Raw genomic sequence first — 18446 nt, 5'->3', positions numbered from 1 at the left:
AAAACCAGTCTGTCTTGTTCCTGAAATTATTCTCTGGCTAATTTTAACAAATGAGCATTTCTTAGTTCTTTCAATTGTCTGACTGACTGGCTGAAATCTTGTTTTGCTTATACTACTACTTTGGAGTTATAGCATTTTTCAAATACAGTGCAAGCCCTCCTCATTCATGCTTACAACATCTGAGTCTTAAAATCTTATATACGACAAAAAAAAAAAAAAAAAAATCTGGGCTTCCCTGGTGGCACAGTGGTTGAGAGTCTGCCTGCCGATGCAGGGGACACGGGTTCGTGCCCCGGTCCAGGCGGATCCCACATGCCGTGGAGCCATGGCCGCTGAGCCTGCACGTCCAGAGCCTGTGCTCCGCAGCGGGAGAGGCCACAACAGTGAGAGGCCCGCGTACCGCAAAAAAAAAAAAGAAAAGAAAAGAAAAAATCTTATGTATGAAAAGAATAGCTCCCCAGAGAATTAGCTTCCTTTCTTCACTTCAATCTCTTGCTTCCATGAGAAAATTGAAGCTCAGCAAAGTTAAGTAAACTTATCATTCAGCCATAAGTGAGTGGAGCAAGGGTTTGAGTCCAAACAGTCCTGATCCAGATTTGATGTTCTTAAACCATTTTAGTGTACCATCCTTTAGCCTCTACATGGCCATTTGTGATTGGTGTGTTGGTGTTCATGCTCACATACCTTAAGGTATTTGGGAAACTTTAGAACCATATTCAGCATTACCTGAAAGAGTCACCAATACAGTCTGGCCTTGTAAAACTAGTATGATATTAGAATACAAAGATGAACCTTTAAAACTACATATTGTATCAGAGCCACAAGCATCTTAGAAATCTTGGGTTGATTATCACTTCTCTAGATGCTGGATCACAGGTTGGTGTCCGTGTTTGACCATATTTGAATGACTGAATATCTTTCTTTGCTTTGTCTATAAACTAAGCCTTTCTCCCCTTGAGACCCCATATGTGATCATTTATAACCCACTGTTTGTCCTGGCCCATTCACATTCAGGGTGAAGAGATTATATCCCAGAATTCCCAGGAGAGCACAGCAGATGAGAGTGAGGATGATACGTCATCCCAGGTCTCCAAGAGCAAAGGAACAGAGGTATGTCTGTAAAAGGCACCAGAGTGGCATTGATGGTAGAGAGTGCAGAATTTTCCCTGCTTGATTTTATAATCAGATACTTCTATGCCCATCTCCATTCCCTCCAAAAAAGCTTCTGTGCTGATGTGAATTCTGTGGGGGCCAGAAAAAAACCCACACGATATTATAATCACTCAATATTTTAATCACAACTTGAGTATCTGGAGTTGTTTGTAGCATATGTTATAGAGTTGAAAGTTCCCTTCCATTATAGCCTCCTGAATTCATATCTGAAACCATTTTAGAGGGGAGATAAGAAGAGGTCAAAGTGTTCTCTAAGTGTTGAGAAGAATGAGTTAAACCATTTAAACATGTTGTTTGAATATCTAAAATAGCAATGTGAAAGCTAAAGCACAGAATCAAAAGCTGCTACCACTGAGGACTAAAGTAAGAGTAGGAGTCCTTATGCTCTTTTGGGCTACTACCAATGCTTTTGAGACTTTAAAGAAAGCTAAAGAAAAATGTATATATTTATTAAAGTTTGTTACAATTCAGGTGGGTTATAGATACAGAGAAGCTGAGATTTAAGAACCCCTGCTGTGGATACAGTTTGTAATGCAATTTGAGGCTGATGCGTAAGGACTATTTAGTATGAAAAATTCTTTTATTACATGGTCCTCTGTTTTATTTGTATAGAATATCTCCACCTTGTTCTGATAAAAAAGTTTTATGGCTTTCTTTTTTTCCCTATAAATTTATTTATTTATTTATTTTTGGCTGCATTGGGTCTTTGCTGCTGCATGCGGGCTTTCGCTAGTTGCGGCGAGCGGGGCCTACTCTTCGTTGTGGTGCACGGGCTTCTCATTGCGGTGGCTTCTGTTTGTTGCAGAGCACGGGCTTCAGTAGTTGTGGCACGCGGGCCTAGTTGCTCCGCGGCATGTGGGATCTTCCCAGACTAGGGCTCGAACCCGTCTCCCCTGCATTGGCAGGTGGATTCTTAACCACTGCACCACCAGGGAAGTCCCCATAAAATAGTTTTGAGGCGGACAGTATCCTATTAGTTTGGTGCTTTGTCATAAGCAAGCCTCCCAGATTAGATTTTACAAACCAGAGAGAATTTTACTCTGGATTCCTATTGGATTTTGAATTTAACAAACATTTCATTCTATATTGAATGCCCATTTTGTTCCTATGTCACACACATGCAGTGGAGCTGGAGGGCCGTGGCTTATTTACAAATCATGCATATTTGGTTGGGTTGCAGAATGGCATAAGTCAGTATCAAAATGGCTCCCTCCATCGTCTTGGCTTAGAGGCCATGATACAAGAATGGGGGAGCCTCATTCATTCTCAAAAGAATGGTTTAAAACCTATCACTGTTTTTAACAACGATACAATACAGTCATATATGCTGTGGGAGCAGTGTTGCAAGTCATGGCGTCGCCCGGATGACCTAAAATACTTAATTATCCTTTGCCTCTTAGGACGGTGAAGAAGATGAAGCAAGTGATGGAGAAAAGGAGCAAGAGAGTGATGATGACTCTGATTAGACCACAGAATGATACTCCCTCCCCATCTCTGCCAGCTACTTACCATTTTGTGTTCAGGGTTTCAAATCTGCTGTCTGCCTTTCTAACAGGAAGCATCCTATTTTGTCCTTAAAGAAGGGGCTTTATTGAATCAACTTAATTGTGGATTTCACAGGTTGTCTACTAACATCGAAGACCGTGGCTCAGAATTCGAATGTAGTGTTACTTACCAATTTAGGCAAACATGGCAGTGCTGTGCTAGCCTCCTGAATTCAGGGCAGTGCTGTGACTCTGAGCTTCAGGAGCTAGTTTTGAAACTCTGGATTTATTCTAGAATTTAGGCTTGTACCAGTCTTACAAATAAATTCTGTTTTAAGTTCTGCCTCAGCTACCTCATTCCTATTTTCGAATTTCCTTCATAGATGGAACTGAATTGGTGTTTGTGCAGAGAAATAATGGAGACTGGTACAACACATCAGTTCTACCAATTACAATCATATGTTCCTTATTACAAGGACCCTATTATTTGAGATGAGAAGATATTTTGTGATCTTTTTTGGAGGAGTGACGAATTTCTTTTAATGCCCAAAGAAAGTCGAATGTTTGGCTGCTTTTTAAATTTTTGGTGGTCATGTAGATATGATAAAGGAGAAAAAGGCAGCATCAAATTCATGTTAACTTTGCATATATAATTTTTATTTTATTTCCACATTATTCTGAGTTATACCTATAATCTAGTTAGAACAATGCTACAAAATTACTTATAGTTTATTAAAAATAGAACATTAGGAGTACATTTCAGCTAAAATGGAGAACTCTCATGTCTTCTGCCAGAAAGCCCAGTTTCAGTGCTGCTACCAAGTTCTTTTTTGCCAGGCTGTAAATATTAATATTTGTTATATTTGTACCCACTTTTGTACTCTCTGGTAGTATTAGGGTGTGGCTGGTTAGGTTTTTTTGTTCGTTTTATGGTGGGGGAGGTTATTTGTTTTTGTTTTTTTAAATTAATCGTTGACCCACATACAGATTTTTGACCCCTTCATCCTCATGTACATAGAAATCCATAATCTCCTTCCTTGACACTCTTTGTTTCCCCAACTCATTGTGGTCTTCAGTGTTGAAAAGAGTTCACGGTAGGCTCATTGGTTTATATGGTTTGTTTAATGGTTCTTTATTACATGTACATGTCAATGCTAGTTTGACTCTAAATGGTTGTTAAGCTTTACAATAGAAATGTTCTCCCTTGCTCTGTCACTGGCCTATTTTTGGACAGGAAGAGAGGAGGGGGGCTCCTGAATTGTCACTGTTTGACTGAGAAGCAAGATGGCTGGGGCAAACACAGTTTCCTTTACACAGAAAGGTCTATGTAAGCTTCAGGCACATAGCAAAAGGCGTGGTGTGAGGAATGGGGATCAGATGGGGACACTTTACTTGGAGTGTTGCAAGGCAAAGGTGCACTTATTGTATGTCGCATACAGCAAGAGGATGGAGCACAGCATCTATTTGCACATGGTCACTGTCATCTGAATCTGAGGCTTCCTTAAGTCCAGTGGGCCCCTGGTGCTCCCGGCTGATGATTTTGCAAACGGCTGACTTGTCTGAAACTCTGAAGGTCCCAGTCCACTTTGGCAGCTGAGCCGTGATGACCCTGCCAAAGACAGAATCCACTCCATTGAGGCAGACAGGCTGAAGCTTCCTGACCAGCCCTTTCTTGTTGTTCATGGTTCGGAGCTCTGACGTGTGGCAGGGCAACTTGGGACTCACCCCAGGCTCCAGGAATGGACTGTCTAGAACTAGAGAGACCTCTTGAAAGCACAGCTGCACTTCAAGATTAGAAGGGGTGTGGGGGAAACAGGGGGAAGCCCTAAAGGGGTGCTTGGAAGGTGTAGGTGTTGTATGCTGCAGCCATTGGAAGCCCTCATCCAGTGGGGTCCATGGTGACCAGAGCTGGTATCCTGCCATTGACAGTCCTAGAGGAGAGGAATCAGAACATGGAATTTTCCTAGCATGCTTTTGGCAAGGGCATGGCTGTTTAAATTCACATCTCTGTCTCATTATTGACTTTAACTTACTCTATAGTTCTCATGAAAAGATTCCAATAGATGTTAGGATATTAGTAATTCTATAAAGGGCAGTAGAGGATAGTGACAAGTATTGAATCTGGCAACTGCTATGTGTACTTTATTAAACCTTATCACAAGCCTCTGAAGGTAGGTTTGTACCCATTTTACAGATGAGGAAATAGATGTGTCCAAAATGGAGTGTCCCTGTTCAGCATTAGGATCTGTGCTGTGTTGATAACTGCTGAAGTCAGAATCTATGCCTCTCAGGTGGCAGAAGCTGCTGGCATTTCATGATGAGACATTATTTGTGGATGGATGCTTAGAAAGGTGTGTCTTGCCAAATATTTGTGACTCTAAATCCCATGTATTTATACCGTTGGTTCTCAAAGTATGATTCTTTTTTTTTCTTTCATAATTGAGATTTTATTGGTTGTTTTGAGGATCAGTACACAGACATTTCAACTTGTACACAATTCTCAACATACGTACCAAAAACCTAAAAAATCATGTAGTTGTGATTCTTTTCTGAACAGTTATTCCAGTGACTTTCCAGCTTAAAATTTGGGGGCAAATTTTCCTTCACAGGATATCAAGTACCAATATCTTCAAATATTGATATGCTGTTACATCGTAAGTCCCACTAATTCACAATTTAATAATCACATACACTACATACTCAAATTGTCGGTCGTTCACAGCACATTAACAGTTACTAGAAGAACTGGACTACCACAACCAAAGATGTTACAGAGTGCACAAAATTCTGCCCAGGAGAGCCAAGATCAAGGGGTGAGTGGTTTGCTTTAGGAAACAATTCTACCAAAAACAACGTGGGAAGAGAAGTAATTTAAAGTGTTTAAGACATTAAATGCACAACTGACTCCAAACTGCCATTTAGTATGCTTTGTATTATAGGATATAAAAGCTACACCCAAGAGAATCAAAGCCTCCCATATTCAATATCCCACTATTTTCTGGTTGTACCAAAAAATAAACAACCAGCAAATGATTTCACCTCTTAAAAAAAAGCATTTACACTTAAAAAATGGGATGAGGTGGGATTCCTTCCTTTTTAAAAATGTTTCTAGAGCTACTAAAAAACTTGCATTTACAAAATAGTTGATAAAAATATTCCTCTGGATTGTACAAGAAGGGAAACAGGGACCACTGATAGGACCAGGTGTGTGATATTAATCAGACTTGGCTTCTTTCTCTCCTGCTTCATCAGAAGCTGGGCTCTCCTCATTTTTAGTTTCTCCATTTTCTGCAGGTAACTCTTTAGTCTCTTGGTTGGCCACTTCAGTCTGTTTTCCCTTTGCTCCCCTTTTGCCTTTTGTTTGCACTTTTTTTGTCGGAAGATTTATCCTTTCCTGCCGCCTTTTTTGGCTTCGTTTCCACTTTTGCAGGAGCCGGATTAGCTGACAACCTCACCGATCTCCTCTTGGGCTCCTCCTTCGCCGCCCCCTCGGCCGAGCTGACCTTCCTCTTGGGCATCGTGGCGGCGGGGCGGGCGGGCCGCGGCGTGCCGAGAGCCTTCGCGAAGCTGGGCTGCCTGGCCGCTGCCGCTCCTCCTGCCGCCCGAGCTGCTGGGACCCGCGGCGGGGGCGGTCTCAAAGTATGATTCAGGGACTAGAACCATGACAGTCATCTGGGAATCTGGCAGAAATGCAGATTCTTGGGCCCCACCTGAGACCTATAGAATCAGAAACTCTGGGGGGGAAGGACCCTGCATTCTGCATTTAAACAAACCCTCCAGGGTCTGATGTACCTTGTAGTTTGAGAACTTCTTATGCTGTTCCTTTAAGGAACTTCAGCTTTTACTATTCTTAATTATGGAGACAGTCTGCTCTTGGCCCTAAAAACCTCTTTTCTGACACAAGGGAGCAGCTCTCTCAGGGCCCTGAGCTACTTATACACCACCTCAGAGGAATTACACCAGGCTGGGAGGGAAAAGAATTCCAAAGGCCAGTCTTTTAAAGTTTATAAAAGATTTTTCTGGTTCTTCTATGTGTGTTTTGTTTTTGTTTTTTTCTTATCTATGAAAGACCCACTGGTTAAGAACTTGATTCCCGCCCCGCCCTTTGGAGATAAAGGAAAGGGCTGGGAGGATGTTGCTAACGCAAAATTTATCCAAGTAGAATTCGGACTTTCCATTTTTCTACTTTAAAATTGTCAACTACTAACATTTTTTGAGCACCTACCTATTATGTTAAGGGGCATAGCATATCCCTTTTCTTTCCAGTCAAGTGTATTTCTCTGCCCCTTCTCTAGTCTCCCTCAAAGGTAGCAGCAGATCTGATCCCATCCCATCCAGTAATTGCCCAGGAAATACTGTTAAAAGTTTGACACCTCCACCATAGTTTGTGACACGGTAAGTTTTCATTTTTTAAAGGGAATTGTTAGTGACCTTTCAAACCAGAAGACCTGCCCCTGACAGTGGTTAGTAGAAAGGAGATTTGTTGATTTCCTCCAACTGGTATGTTTCTCCTGATCTATGCAGGCCCTTGTGCATACTGCTCAAATATCTGGGCTGCCTTCGGATGAGAAATTGACACCCAGGGGATAGTTATCTATTCCAAACAGGCTGTGGAAGGCTTCTGGTGCTTGATATTATGACCCTAGGAGCATACATCCAGGATCAGGGCTGCTCTGGTACACCACCAAGGCAAGGTGCAGGTGGAGGGCGTTAACGCCTCTGAGCATATGACCAAAAAAAGAAAAATCCCAGGAGCCTTTCCTCACTTGTCTCCTAAGAGGAAATAGGGCCAGAGGGAAAAGGCTTTATCAAATGTCCAGCCTAAATATTGGGCAGAACCGGGCTTCCCTGGTGGCGCAGCAGTTGAGAGTCCGCCTGCCAACGCAGGGGACACGGGTTTGTGCCCCGGTCCGGGAAGATCCCACGTGCTGCGGAGCGGCTGGGCCTGTGAGCCATGGCTGCTGAGCCTGCGTGTCCGGAGCCTGTGCTCCGCAACGGGAGAGGCCACAACAGTGAGAGGCCCGCGTAACGCAAAAAATATATATATATATTTATTTTGGCTGCACCGGGTCTTAGTTGCGGCACTTGGGATCTTCATTGCGGCATGCAGACTCTTAGTTGCGCCATGCATGTGTGATCTAGTTCCCTCACCAGGGATTGAACCCGGGCCCCCTGCATTGGGAGCGTGGAGTCCTACCCAATGGACCACCGGGGAAGTCCCCTGAGATGATTTTGAATTGCAACTTTTTTTTCACCCAGTAAGTTTATTTTTATTTTCCTCTTGAATAAAAGAGATGCTTGTTATTTAAAAAGCAAACAAAACAGGAGTTTTTATTGCACAGTTGTGTTTTTTATTTTTTTGCGGGGGGTTGGTACGCGGGCGCCTCACTGTTGTGGCCTCTCCCGTTGCGGAGCACAGGCTCCGGACGCGCAGGCGCAGCGGCCATGGCTCATGGGCCCAGCTGCTCCGCGGCATGTGGGATCTTCCCAGACCGGGGCACGAACCCGTGTCCCCTGCATCGGCAGGCGGACTCTCAACCACTGCGCCACCAGCGAAGCCCACTTGTGTTTTTTAAATGAAAGTCCCCCAAAGCAGAATTGTATGATTAAGAATTGTTGGATAGAGAAGGCTTCATGCTGTTATGACAATCTGCACCACAGTCCTCTGTCTAATCTGCCCAACATTAAGGGATGTATTCCTGGAGGTACCATTTGCCATCACCTCCAAGTCTGATACTCCACCTCCACGGCTACCATACATGTATAGAAAGCCAGAATCTCCCATACTTCATATTATTGATGATCTACAACATCAGTTTGGTCTGTATCATGCAACACAACATTCTGGTTGCACCATCCAGGGATTCTCGTGACAACAGCCGCATTTGCTCTGCTGAGAGCCCATATAATGTTTTTACAGTAGCCAGCAACATTGCCACACTGCACACACTATACCTATAGCCATGCAAATAATGGTCCAAGTACACATGATTGCAAAGGCAACTCAAATGACCACACAATACAATCAAAACATTTCTTCACGAATTTGATTTCACGCTGATTGTTATACCTGGAGTCAGTGACAAGATCCCCAAGTTCTGTGAAGTGTGTGACAGACTCAAGGATAGGGATCTGTCTCCCTTATGCTGAGGCAGTCTATCACCCGGAAGCACTCCTTGCTGCACCAAGAGCATTCCTGAAGCTTGCCTGTGAAGCCCTGCATCACGCGTTGGGAACAATTCCTACAATGAAGAAGTACCACATTGGCAAACCCATAACTGGAGGACTGAATGGCAGAGAGCCTTCTGGATGCCTGCGTTTGATATTTAGGATCGATATTTATTATTATTTTAGAAACCATTTACATGAAAATGTGGGAGAGCTCAGATGGACTTTAACCTGTTCTCAAGAGTGGTACAATGAAAAGATAATGGAGTCTGGAATCAGCTGGTGAAGGTCCACCACTTAATTGGCTCTGTGACCCTGGACTTCAGTTTTCTCATCTGTAAAATTGGAAACCTCTTCCTCACTTCCTTCCACAGGGTTTGTGAGGATCCAGTGAGGTAACAGCTATTAAAGCATCATTATAGGGGCTTCCCTGGTGGAGCAGTGGTTGAGAATCTGCCTGCCAAGGTAGGGGACTATGGGTTCAAGCCCTGGTCCGGGAAGATCCCACATGCAGCGGAGCAACTAAGCCCGTGCGCCACAACTACTGAGCCTGTACTCTAGAGCCTGTGAGCCACAACTCCTGAGCCCGCGTGCTGCAACTACTGAAGCCTGCATGCCTAGAGCCCATGCTCTGCAATGAAAGAAGCCACCGCAATGAGAAGCCCACGCACCGCAACGAAGAGTAGCCCCCACTCGCCACAACTAGAGAAAGCCTGCGTGAAGCAACGAAGACCCAACACAGCCAAAAATAAATAAATTAAATAAATAAATTTATATTTTAAAAAAGCAGCATTATAGCTTATAAGATCTTCTACCAGAGTACAGGACTGCTAGTAATGTTTTCTTCCCAGCTACTGCTAGAAGAAATCTGACTGTTCATCACTTTTTAAAAACTAAAAGGCAGGGCTTCCCTGGTGGCACAGTGGTTGAGAGTCCGCCTGCCGATGCAGGGGACACGGGTTCGTGCCCCGGTCTGGGAAGATCCCACATGCTGCAGAGCGGCTGGGCCCGTGAGCCATGGCCGCGGAGCCTGCGCCTCCGGGGCCTGTGCTCCACAACGGGAGAGGCCACAGCAGTGAGAGGCCCGCGTACGGCAAAAAAAAAAAAAAAAAAAAAACTAAAAGGCATTTACCATACAAACCAGATTGTAAATATTCCCTGAAACAAATAAAATTGCACATAATTTCACTACCTTAACAAACTAGGTATTGACATTTTTTTGGTATATCCTTCTTGTCCTCAAGCAGATATAATTTTTGCATAGTTGCAATTTAAAAAACAACAACACATGCATTTTGTTTTCCCTTTCATTTATCATCTCCATTATGTTGCCACAGTTTTTCATAATTAGCATTTATATGACTGCATAATATTGCTCTAAGTGGCCATACCAATGTTTAGCCATTCCCCAACTGTTGAGATTTATTTTTAAAAAACACATAATGCCTCAAAGAACACCTTTGTGCATAAAGTGTTTTTTCTTTTTCAATACTTTTGTTAATACCTAGGTTAAAAAGTTTGAAAATTTTTACAGCTCTTGCTAACAATTTACAAATTTCCTTCCGAAGGGTTTGTGCCAGTTTACAGTGTGCCCAGCTATTTACGAGTTTACCAATTTCCCCTCACCCTCTTCAACACTGAGTATTATCGTTAAAAAAAATAACGTTTGTTCATTTCATAATTGTAAGGTGGGACATCATGTTGTGTTGTTAAAAGGCATTTTAAAAATGATTTGTATTTAATGTGGTTTAATTGGCTATGCCCAGCTTATTGTGGACACAGACCGCAAGCTTAGTCTGGAGCACCCGAGGGAAGGGATGATGCGGGCCCACGCTCCCCCGCCAAGGACCGTAACTTCCAGAGACAGAGGTGGTGGTAGCGGTGGCGCGGGGGGTTGGGGGGTGGGGGACTTTGGCGCGTGCGCACTCCATTCTTCTCCACGGCCTGGAGGCGACGGTCTTCAGCGGCGTGGGAGCAGCGCGAAGAGGCCAGAGAAGACGTGACAATGCGCAGGCGCACCACAAGGCCCATGGATTCGTGGGTGCCCCAGGACCGGTGTGGACTGGCGGCGCAGGCGTACTGGCGGCCTGGAGGGTCGAGGCGCCTGCGCAATCGCGCTTCCTTAGGCTGCAGCCATGGCGGGGCAAGAGGATCCGGTGCAGCGGGAGATTCACCAGGACTGGGCGAACCGGGAGTACATTGAGGTCATCACCAGCAGCATCAAGAAAATCGCAGACTTTCTCAACTCGTTCGGTCAGCGGGCGAGCCGGGGGAGGCTGGGAGGAGGGAGGCCTGCTGAGGGAGGGCGCTGAGAAGCTTTGAAGGGGACTCGGGGAGCCTTGGGCTCCTGCTGGTTTTCGCTTCCTCCTTCAGGCCGCACCTTCCCCCTCTCGCCCTGACCCCCGGCCTCCACTGGGCAGTCCCTGTGGGGTGTTCCTGCCCCACGCTGAGCTCATCGGCTTCCTTACCTTCACCCCGGATCCATTAACAAGTCTTTCCTTTTCCCGGATACGTCAGGCAGTCCCATCCATCGTCTGCTTCTTTTCTTCTCTTCAGTCGCCTCCCTTCTTCTGTGCTTCGCTTCCAGTCCCCGCTTGGCTCTCGGGACGCAGCATGGCTGTGTTACTGCCTTGTAAAGACTCTAGACGGTTGCCCATCTCCTTCCGGATCGAGTCGAAGCCCTTGAGCTCCGAGCCTCTTAGTCGCTCCTCCGGCCCCTCCTGTGGGTTCCTTTCTGTCTCCGCGCGCGCTGTGCTGAGTGGCAGCAGATGAGGGCAGAGTAAGGTCCACATCGCGTCAGGCCATGGACATCTCTGCATTGCTAGTCTCTAGCCGACAGTGGCTGTTCTGTCTGCTTCTAGCAAAATCTTTCCTAGGCCTGCTCGTGACGGTTTTAAATTCTCTTCGCATTGTTCCACATCCTTCTGGACGGCAGGCGCCTAGCAGAGACCCCCTACCTCATGTTCTCCAAGTGTTTCTTTGAGAGAACTGAACACTGGGTAGACTTTCTATGGCATCACAAGGTGTGGGGATGACGTCTAGTGATCTTTGTCCAACTGCTGTGCTTCTGGTCCACTCTTTCAGCAACATTAAGCGATTAAGATTAAGGAGGGTACACCGATGTATTAAAAAAGATTTCAAAAGGAATTATTTTCTAGCTAGAGAACTGACAAGTCCTAAGGAGTATAAAGGTGACAGGGCAAGAGTCTTGTCAGAAAGCATCAGCAAGAGAAACTAGATCTGAGTACAAGGCTCTCTCTCAGGTTCTGTGGGGGACACAGAAGCCTTGAAGATGAAATAAGGACAACTTCAGAACAAAGCAGAACATTGCTTTTGTCTTAATATATTCACATACAATGTGACTTGGTGTGATGGATTTCCTCCCACAGGGAATGAGGGTGAAGGTAGTATTAATGAGAGATGAGAATAGTATAAATTATATGTCAGTGATACAAATTCACACACATAACTTAGTATAGAGGTTGTAGTAGGGAATGGTAGTCAAGAAGTCATAGAACTCATGTATCCTGAAATTATTTTTTAAGTTCTGTGCAAACTATTTTGATGTTAGTTTTCCTAATTGTCTCTCCTTCCTTAGCTAAACTATTATTGGGGGTTCTTTAGGGCATTCTTTACTCATAACGTTCCCTCGGAGGCAGAGCCAGGTAAGAGAAAACAAAATGTTCCGTGCCCCGGGAGGGATGGAGTGATGACAGGGTCACAGCTTTGACACTTTGGCTTAGTCTGGAGAGGCAGTGGAAAGTAGTTGGACAGATAACTGACGTGGAGAGTTTTTACTTTTAAAACCAGAAGCAGGGCTTCCCTGGTGGCACAGTGGTTGAGAGTCCACCTGCCGATGCAGGGTACACGGGTTCGTGCCCTGTTCCGGGAGGATCCCACATGCCGCGGAGTGGCTGGGTCCGTGAGCCATGGCCGCTGAGCCTGCGCATCCGGAGCCTGTGCTCCGCAACGGGAGAGGCCACAACAGTGAGAGGCCCGCGTACCGCAAAAAAAAAAACCAAAAAAAACCCAAAAGCAGAAGGCTTCATTTATCTGGTAGGAGTTAGTATCTGATATGTAGACACAGAATATCCAGAGTATTAAGAATGTCAGTTCAGTAAATAAAGCATCTAAAATAACAAGTTAAACTGGTGCTGTTGTTCAAAATTTAAAAGTGATCTAGCATCTCACTTCCCCCAGTTTGGATGTAGGTAATGTAATAACTTCGTTTCTGAGCACGGAATCATATTAATAAGCATATAATAAACATACATTTATCTGTGGCATAAAACTTCTTGACATATTACTGAAGTTTTTGTGGGTGAGTCTTGGAACTAACCGAAAATTGAAGTTTGAGCTTAGGATTGCGGAGGAGAAGTGTCTCTTTTCTTGCTTTATAAGCAAGGAAATACCTGTTGTGAGATTTTAGCAACTGCGTGTGAGTCCCATTTTATGATCAGATAGAGAATAAAGACTTTTTTTTTTTCTTCAAAATTTCCAGCAAGTCCTAGACCAAGGAAGTAGATGCATAGGATTCCATGCTTCAGGAGCTGGGAGAAATGGCTTCCCTTCGCTTAGGCCATTATTCTCCTTTTAAGGTGAGGATAATGGCCTAATGTTTGCAGTAATTACTAGGTGGTTTTTGAAGATTTTAGAAAGTGTATTTAGTCCTTTTAAAGAAAAGAACAATTAATTACAAGTAAGAACAATTAGGAAGCACGATTAAAAGTTAAAGCAATTTGTCTTAGCAGTTAGGTATACCTGAGGCAAGTTCCTGAAGATTGACGATATCATGATACAAGAGTTTAGACAAAGACCACCAGGCTGAGAAACTGGGTAAATCGTAAGGATAGACTTCAGTGTGTTGTCTTGGCATTGGATGACTCAGGATGAGTGAGTGTGGGATGTATTTTCCCTGTCTAAGCCCTTAGCAGGACTTCTCAATTCTGACATGTATCTGGGGGGGCTTTGTATTGTGTTTATAATGTGATTTGGTGGTGCAAAGATTTAGTAGGCGTTTACTTTGAGGGGGCATCTATAGCTTTTTGAAAATGGCAGCAGACCTATAATTCTCACCCTGACCACAGAGAGGTTGTGTAGGGCATGTGCTTTGGGGAGGGAACTGTTTTTCCAGGATACCTAATGATTCTGAACAGCTTTTACCCTGTGATTCCAGCTAGTGTGAGTAGAATTTTGATCTCTTTGTGGTTTACCCTTTAAGCATTGGAGGACCACCTGAACCTGAGGACACACAGATCGTGATGGAGCACTAACATCCTAACACTGGGCCTATTCTGTACTTTGAATTGATGACATTTCTAAAAATAGATTGTTACAGATGATAGCTTTTTATTTTTACACCTTTTTTTCTGACTCTAAAGCTAATATGTTCAGAGAAAGGTAACAAAAAAAAATAGAGAATGAGGCTGGTTTTTTTTTGTTTGTTTGTTTGTTATTTGCAGTACGTGGGCCTCTCACCGTTGTGGCCTCTCCCGTTGTGGAGCACAGGCTCCGGACGCGCAGGCTCAGCGGCCATGGCTCACAGGCCCAGCCGCTCCGCGGCATGTGGGGTCTTCCCGGACCGGGGCACAAACTCGTGTCCCCTGCATCGGCAGGCGGACTCTCAACCACTGCGCCACCAGGGAAGCCTGAGAATGAGGCTGTTTTTAAATCTCAATTCTTATACTTGGCAAACAAATACAGCCTCTTGTAACTCCAGCTGTGCGTCAGATGCTGTGAGAAAGGGATAAATAAGAATAAATGGACATAGCCACTCTTAGGAAGTTTATAATTTTGTTGTAGAAATAAGACCTTAAGAGAAAGACAGTGCTGATTTTTGTAGGTTAAGGTTACGTGCAGTAAGAGTTCAGAGAAGTTGTCTGGTAACTGGCATTTGTTAGCGGTGGTAATGTATGCACACCATCAAGCACCCTGATGAGGACAACTTGCTTTTTCCATCACAGTCTGGTGATAATGTACATACAAATGCATTGTGGTTTCAAATTTGTCCGGCTGCCGCATGGTTTCCCAGCATTTTGTTTGAATCGGTATGTATTTAATGGGATCTGAAATATGACTGAAGTTTCTAGAGTTCAACATTTTACATTTTCAACAGTGCTTATCCATGCAGGCCAGTAACATAGTGCTGTTCTTGGATTCTGATTCATCACCAGATTGACAGAGCTAGAACAGAACAGCCATCCAGGAAGGAACCCTCCCTCTCACCACCCTGCGCCTTCATTTTGGCAGACGTTTTTATGGGAAAAGACAGGTTGTCGGTGATAACATTCATGCTCTTACTGAAAAGCATACGCGATGTGCCTTTGAGCTTCTAAAAACCAGGCTGAAAAGAGATTAGGTCCTGTTGGGCAGTCCTAGCAGTGGCGGTGTATCCGGGAAAAGGAGGGTGCTGAGGTGCTTCTGCTCAAGCTGGGCCTGGGAATTAGAAGCAGCAGCACTAGCAGATTTTAAAAAATACACAAAAAAACAAGGTGAAAAAGAAGAGTGAACAATGTCCAGAATAGGCAAATCCTTACAGAAGAGGGAGAAGTATATCCACTCAGCAAAGACCTCTCCGAGGTCCACTTTGAACTGACTTGAAGGAGAATGTTTAAAAGGGCAAGATGAGTAAGATTTGGACTTGATGAAATGAAAGTCAAGGCAAGATCAGGGTGTGCAAGATTTGTTAAATTGGGTGCTGAAGCGCTTTTGCATAGCATCCAGGGAAGAGATGAAAAGGAGGGGTGTGAGCTAAGTATGAGATCACTGGGTGGGAGAGTGTCTCAGAGAGCAGATATTTTAAACTTCAGAAGTGAGGATTATTGAGGGATGACTGAAGAACAGTTTGGGGAGGCGTATGGGAGTAATTAGCATGCCTGGAAACCTTTTTCTCCCGGATGTTGAGAACAGTTGGAGGAAGAGTCGCCAAGTGATTGGTGTCAGAGAAGTTTGCAGGGGGAAAGGTATTTTAGGGCAAGTCTAGGTTTCCTTTTGGGTGAGGTGTTAAAGAGATTGGAAAGGATAGGGGAAGAAAAGGCATTTTTTGCAGACGAAAGGTGGGATCCACAGGGTAGTTGATGTTCTCCAAGTTTTCTCTTGTTCTGAAAGGCCTGTGCAGGTGCTGATGGGACATCAAGCGCCCTTAGAGCAGCAGCAGTGAGCTGGCTTCCATGAGCTCAGAAACACCACACCTTCCCTCCTCCTCAGGGTCTGCTGCTTCCTTGGCCTCTGCTTTTCTTCCCTATTGAGATTATTTTCATCCTCTTGTCATTTCCCCTCTCTTGAAACTCTTGGTTTGCCTATTAGCAAATGGCCATCTGTACAGCCTTGCTGTATTAGTTTTCTCTTTTCTATTGCTGCCATAACAGATTACTACAAATATAGCGGCTTAAACCACATGCATTTATTATCATACAGTTGTGTAGGTCAGCAGTCCAACACTGGTTCACTGGGCTGAAATCACAGTGTCAGCAGGGCTGGAGGCTCTAGAAGAGGAGCTGCTTCCTGCCCGTAGGTTGTTGGCAGAATTCCGTTTCTTGCAGCTGTCAGACTAAGGTCCCTGTTTCCTTGCTGGCTGGCAGCTAAGGACCACGCCCAGCTTCTAAAGGTCACTTGCATCCCTTGGTTTATGGCTACCTCCCTCCATCTTCAAAGCCAACAGTGGCAGGTTGAGTCCCTCTCACACTTTGAATCTCTTCCACTTTTCTTCTGCCTTTCTCTTCCATTTATGGATTTGTGATTAGATGGGGCCCATCTGGATAATCCAAGATCTCAAGGTCCTTAACTTTAATCACATGTGCAAAGTCCCTTTGCCTGTAGGGTACATATTCACAGGTTCTGGGGATTAGAGCGTAGACATCTTGCGGGGGGTGGTGGTGCGGGGCGGCATTATTCTCTGCCTGCCACGTTTGGTAGGAAGTTAGGCAGATCCTCTCCAAGCAGCTGTGCTCCTAAGATACTTCTCACCTTATCCTCCCACTGCCTTGTTTTGCCCACTCGTTCTTCTTATCTGTGCTCTGCATGATATATCATTCCTCCTCTTCATCTTAGGGGCTGTGTGTGTGTTTGTGTCTGGAATGGCATTAATCCTGAACGTCAGTCTTCTTTTACCAGATATGTCTTGTCGTTCAAGACTCGCAACACTAAACGAGAAATTGACAGCTCTTGAGCGGAGAATAGAGTACATTGAAGCAAGGGTGAGTATGATGGGCAAGGGCCTTCCTCATGAGGCAGGCATGGCTGTACAGGAGAGAATGCACATTTCCACTTGTTGCTGAAAAAACCTGGAAGCAGAAACAGGCTTAGAGAAGTTAACTACCTTGCCTGAATTTAAACCAGCTTTCTGGGACTCTGAAGCTGTCATCTTTTCTACCACTCCCAACTACCTAAGATAGAAAATAAGACTTTTTTTTTTTTAGACCCCTCTAATGCTTTTGAATTTATCTGATTGTCAATTTTCCTTTGACAGGTGACAAAAGGTGAGACCCTCACCTAGAACTGTGCCATGCTGCTGCTGGGAAGTTGCTTTTACAGAACGCAGACCCTCGTGGGAAAGGCCCCAGCAGCCTTCAGCTCCTTCCTCTCTCCTTAAAGAGCAACAGGGCTTATTCTTGTTTTCCTTTTTTTCAAAAATGTGGCCTTTGGGCTCTGCCATGTACACCCAGCAGTGTGATGTGGCGTGTGGGGAGGAGCCAGGGGAACTCTCAGAAACAACATTAGGCATTTTACTTCTTCAGTGACACTTTGTAGAACTACTTGTCAACATATTTGAGGCGCTAAGAGCCAGAAGGTGGGACTCTGTCAAGGTCCTCCCCACCTCTCTCTCTCTCTCTCTCTCTCTCAGCCTTTCCTTGCAGTTCTCATTGCCTCTGCATTGATTCTATAAACGGTCTTTGCCTCCTCCCCACCTTTGGCCGGGGGTCAGAAGCAGTCCTGGCTGTGGTGCCCTGGCGAGGTGGCTGCCAGAGAATGTTGTTGCTAACCCACCAGTTTCTTGTCCTTTTGGGGAGGTCAAGCCCAGGCCCCCACTTGGCTTGAAAAGGGACATTTTCAGAGTTTCCTTTCCCTCACTTGGGGTGTCTTTATCTCTCATATTTCCCTAATAAACTCCTCAACTTTATCTGACTGCTGTGATTGTGGTGGGGAGAGGAGCTAGAGATGGGGCTCACGTATTCCACAGAAATCTGATGTGTGGGATTCTTACTCTAACAGCAAACTTGCAGATGTAGCTGTTCGATCAAACCCTAGGTGGCTTGCCAGCTGGAGCCCCCATATTTGGACTTTGCACTAGTCCATCCTGAGAATCGTTTGGTCGTTCAGTGGACATTTACCGAGTACTTAGTATGTAGGCACTTTATGCTCCAATAAAATATGCAGTGTTGAATCAGGCGTGATGCTTGCCGTCTGTTGAAATACCAGCATCTACACAATTTAACTGCAATCCAGAGAAGACTATTAGTTTTATAAAGTACAAGCTAAACGTCTACTTCTTTTTGAAAAGCAAATCATTTAAGCAAAAGAGTCTAAAACTTTTCATTCTAGCATCAAAGCCTGCTATAAACTTGTGCCAACCCACTCCTAACGGCTTAGCCGCCATGTAGATTTTCATTTTAGTCATGTGGA

At 44.6% G+C, this 18446-nt stretch overlaps 3 protein-coding genes and 1 pseudogene across 6 annotated transcripts in view; 2 read left to right on the top strand and 2 right to left on the bottom strand.

Annotated features, from left to right (window-relative positions):
- FANCD2 (FA complementation group D2) overlaps positions 1 to 3005 on the top strand; it is a 55187-nt gene extending 52182 nt beyond the window's left edge. For all 4 annotated transcript variants that reach the window (XM_060163867.1, XM_060163866.1, XM_060163865.1 and 1 more), the window contains 2 exons: positions 1015 to 1110; positions 2574 to 3005. In XM_060163867.1, the coding sequence (XP_060019850.1) occupies positions 1015 to 1110; positions 2574 to 2639 (162 nt within the window). In that variant the 3' untranslated portion in view covers positions 2640 to 3005. The remainder of the gene's footprint in view (positions 1 to 1014; positions 1111 to 2573) is intronic.
- A 1040-nt stretch (positions 3006 to 4045) lies between these two features.
- FANCD2OS (FANCD2 opposite strand) lies at positions 4046 to 4591 on the bottom strand. Its single transcript, XM_060164272.1, is given in 2 exon segments — positions 4046 to 4153; positions 4155 to 4591. Coding segments are annotated over 2 exon segments (534 nt in total). The 5' UTR covers positions 4581 to 4591.
- A 1121-nt stretch (positions 4592 to 5712) lies between these two features.
- On the bottom strand, positions 5713 to 6175 carry LOC132527827 (non-histone chromosomal protein HMG-14-like; annotated as a pseudogene).
- A 4735-nt stretch (positions 6176 to 10910) lies between these two features.
- Positions 10911 to 18207, top strand: BRK1 (BRICK1 subunit of SCAR/WAVE actin nucleating complex). Its single transcript, XM_060161203.1, has 3 exons — positions 10911 to 11078; positions 16938 to 17020; positions 17293 to 18207. Exons 1-3 carry the CDS (start codon positions 10961 to 10963, stop codon positions 17317 to 17319), a joined length of 228 nt encoding a protein of 75 aa, XP_060017186.1. The 5' UTR covers positions 10911 to 10960; the 3' UTR covers positions 17320 to 18207.
- Positions 18208 to 18446: the final 239 nt, after the last annotated feature.

This window comes from Lagenorhynchus albirostris, chromosome 10, assembly GCF_949774975.1.
Source record: "Lagenorhynchus albirostris chromosome 10, mLagAlb1.1, whole genome shotgun sequence".
NCBI classification, from domain to species: domain Eukaryota; kingdom Metazoa; phylum Chordata; class Mammalia; order Artiodactyla; family Delphinidae; genus Lagenorhynchus; species Lagenorhynchus albirostris.
The sequence above is the reverse complement of the archived record's forward strand: the minus strand, read 5'-3'. Positions and strand labels throughout refer to the sequence as shown.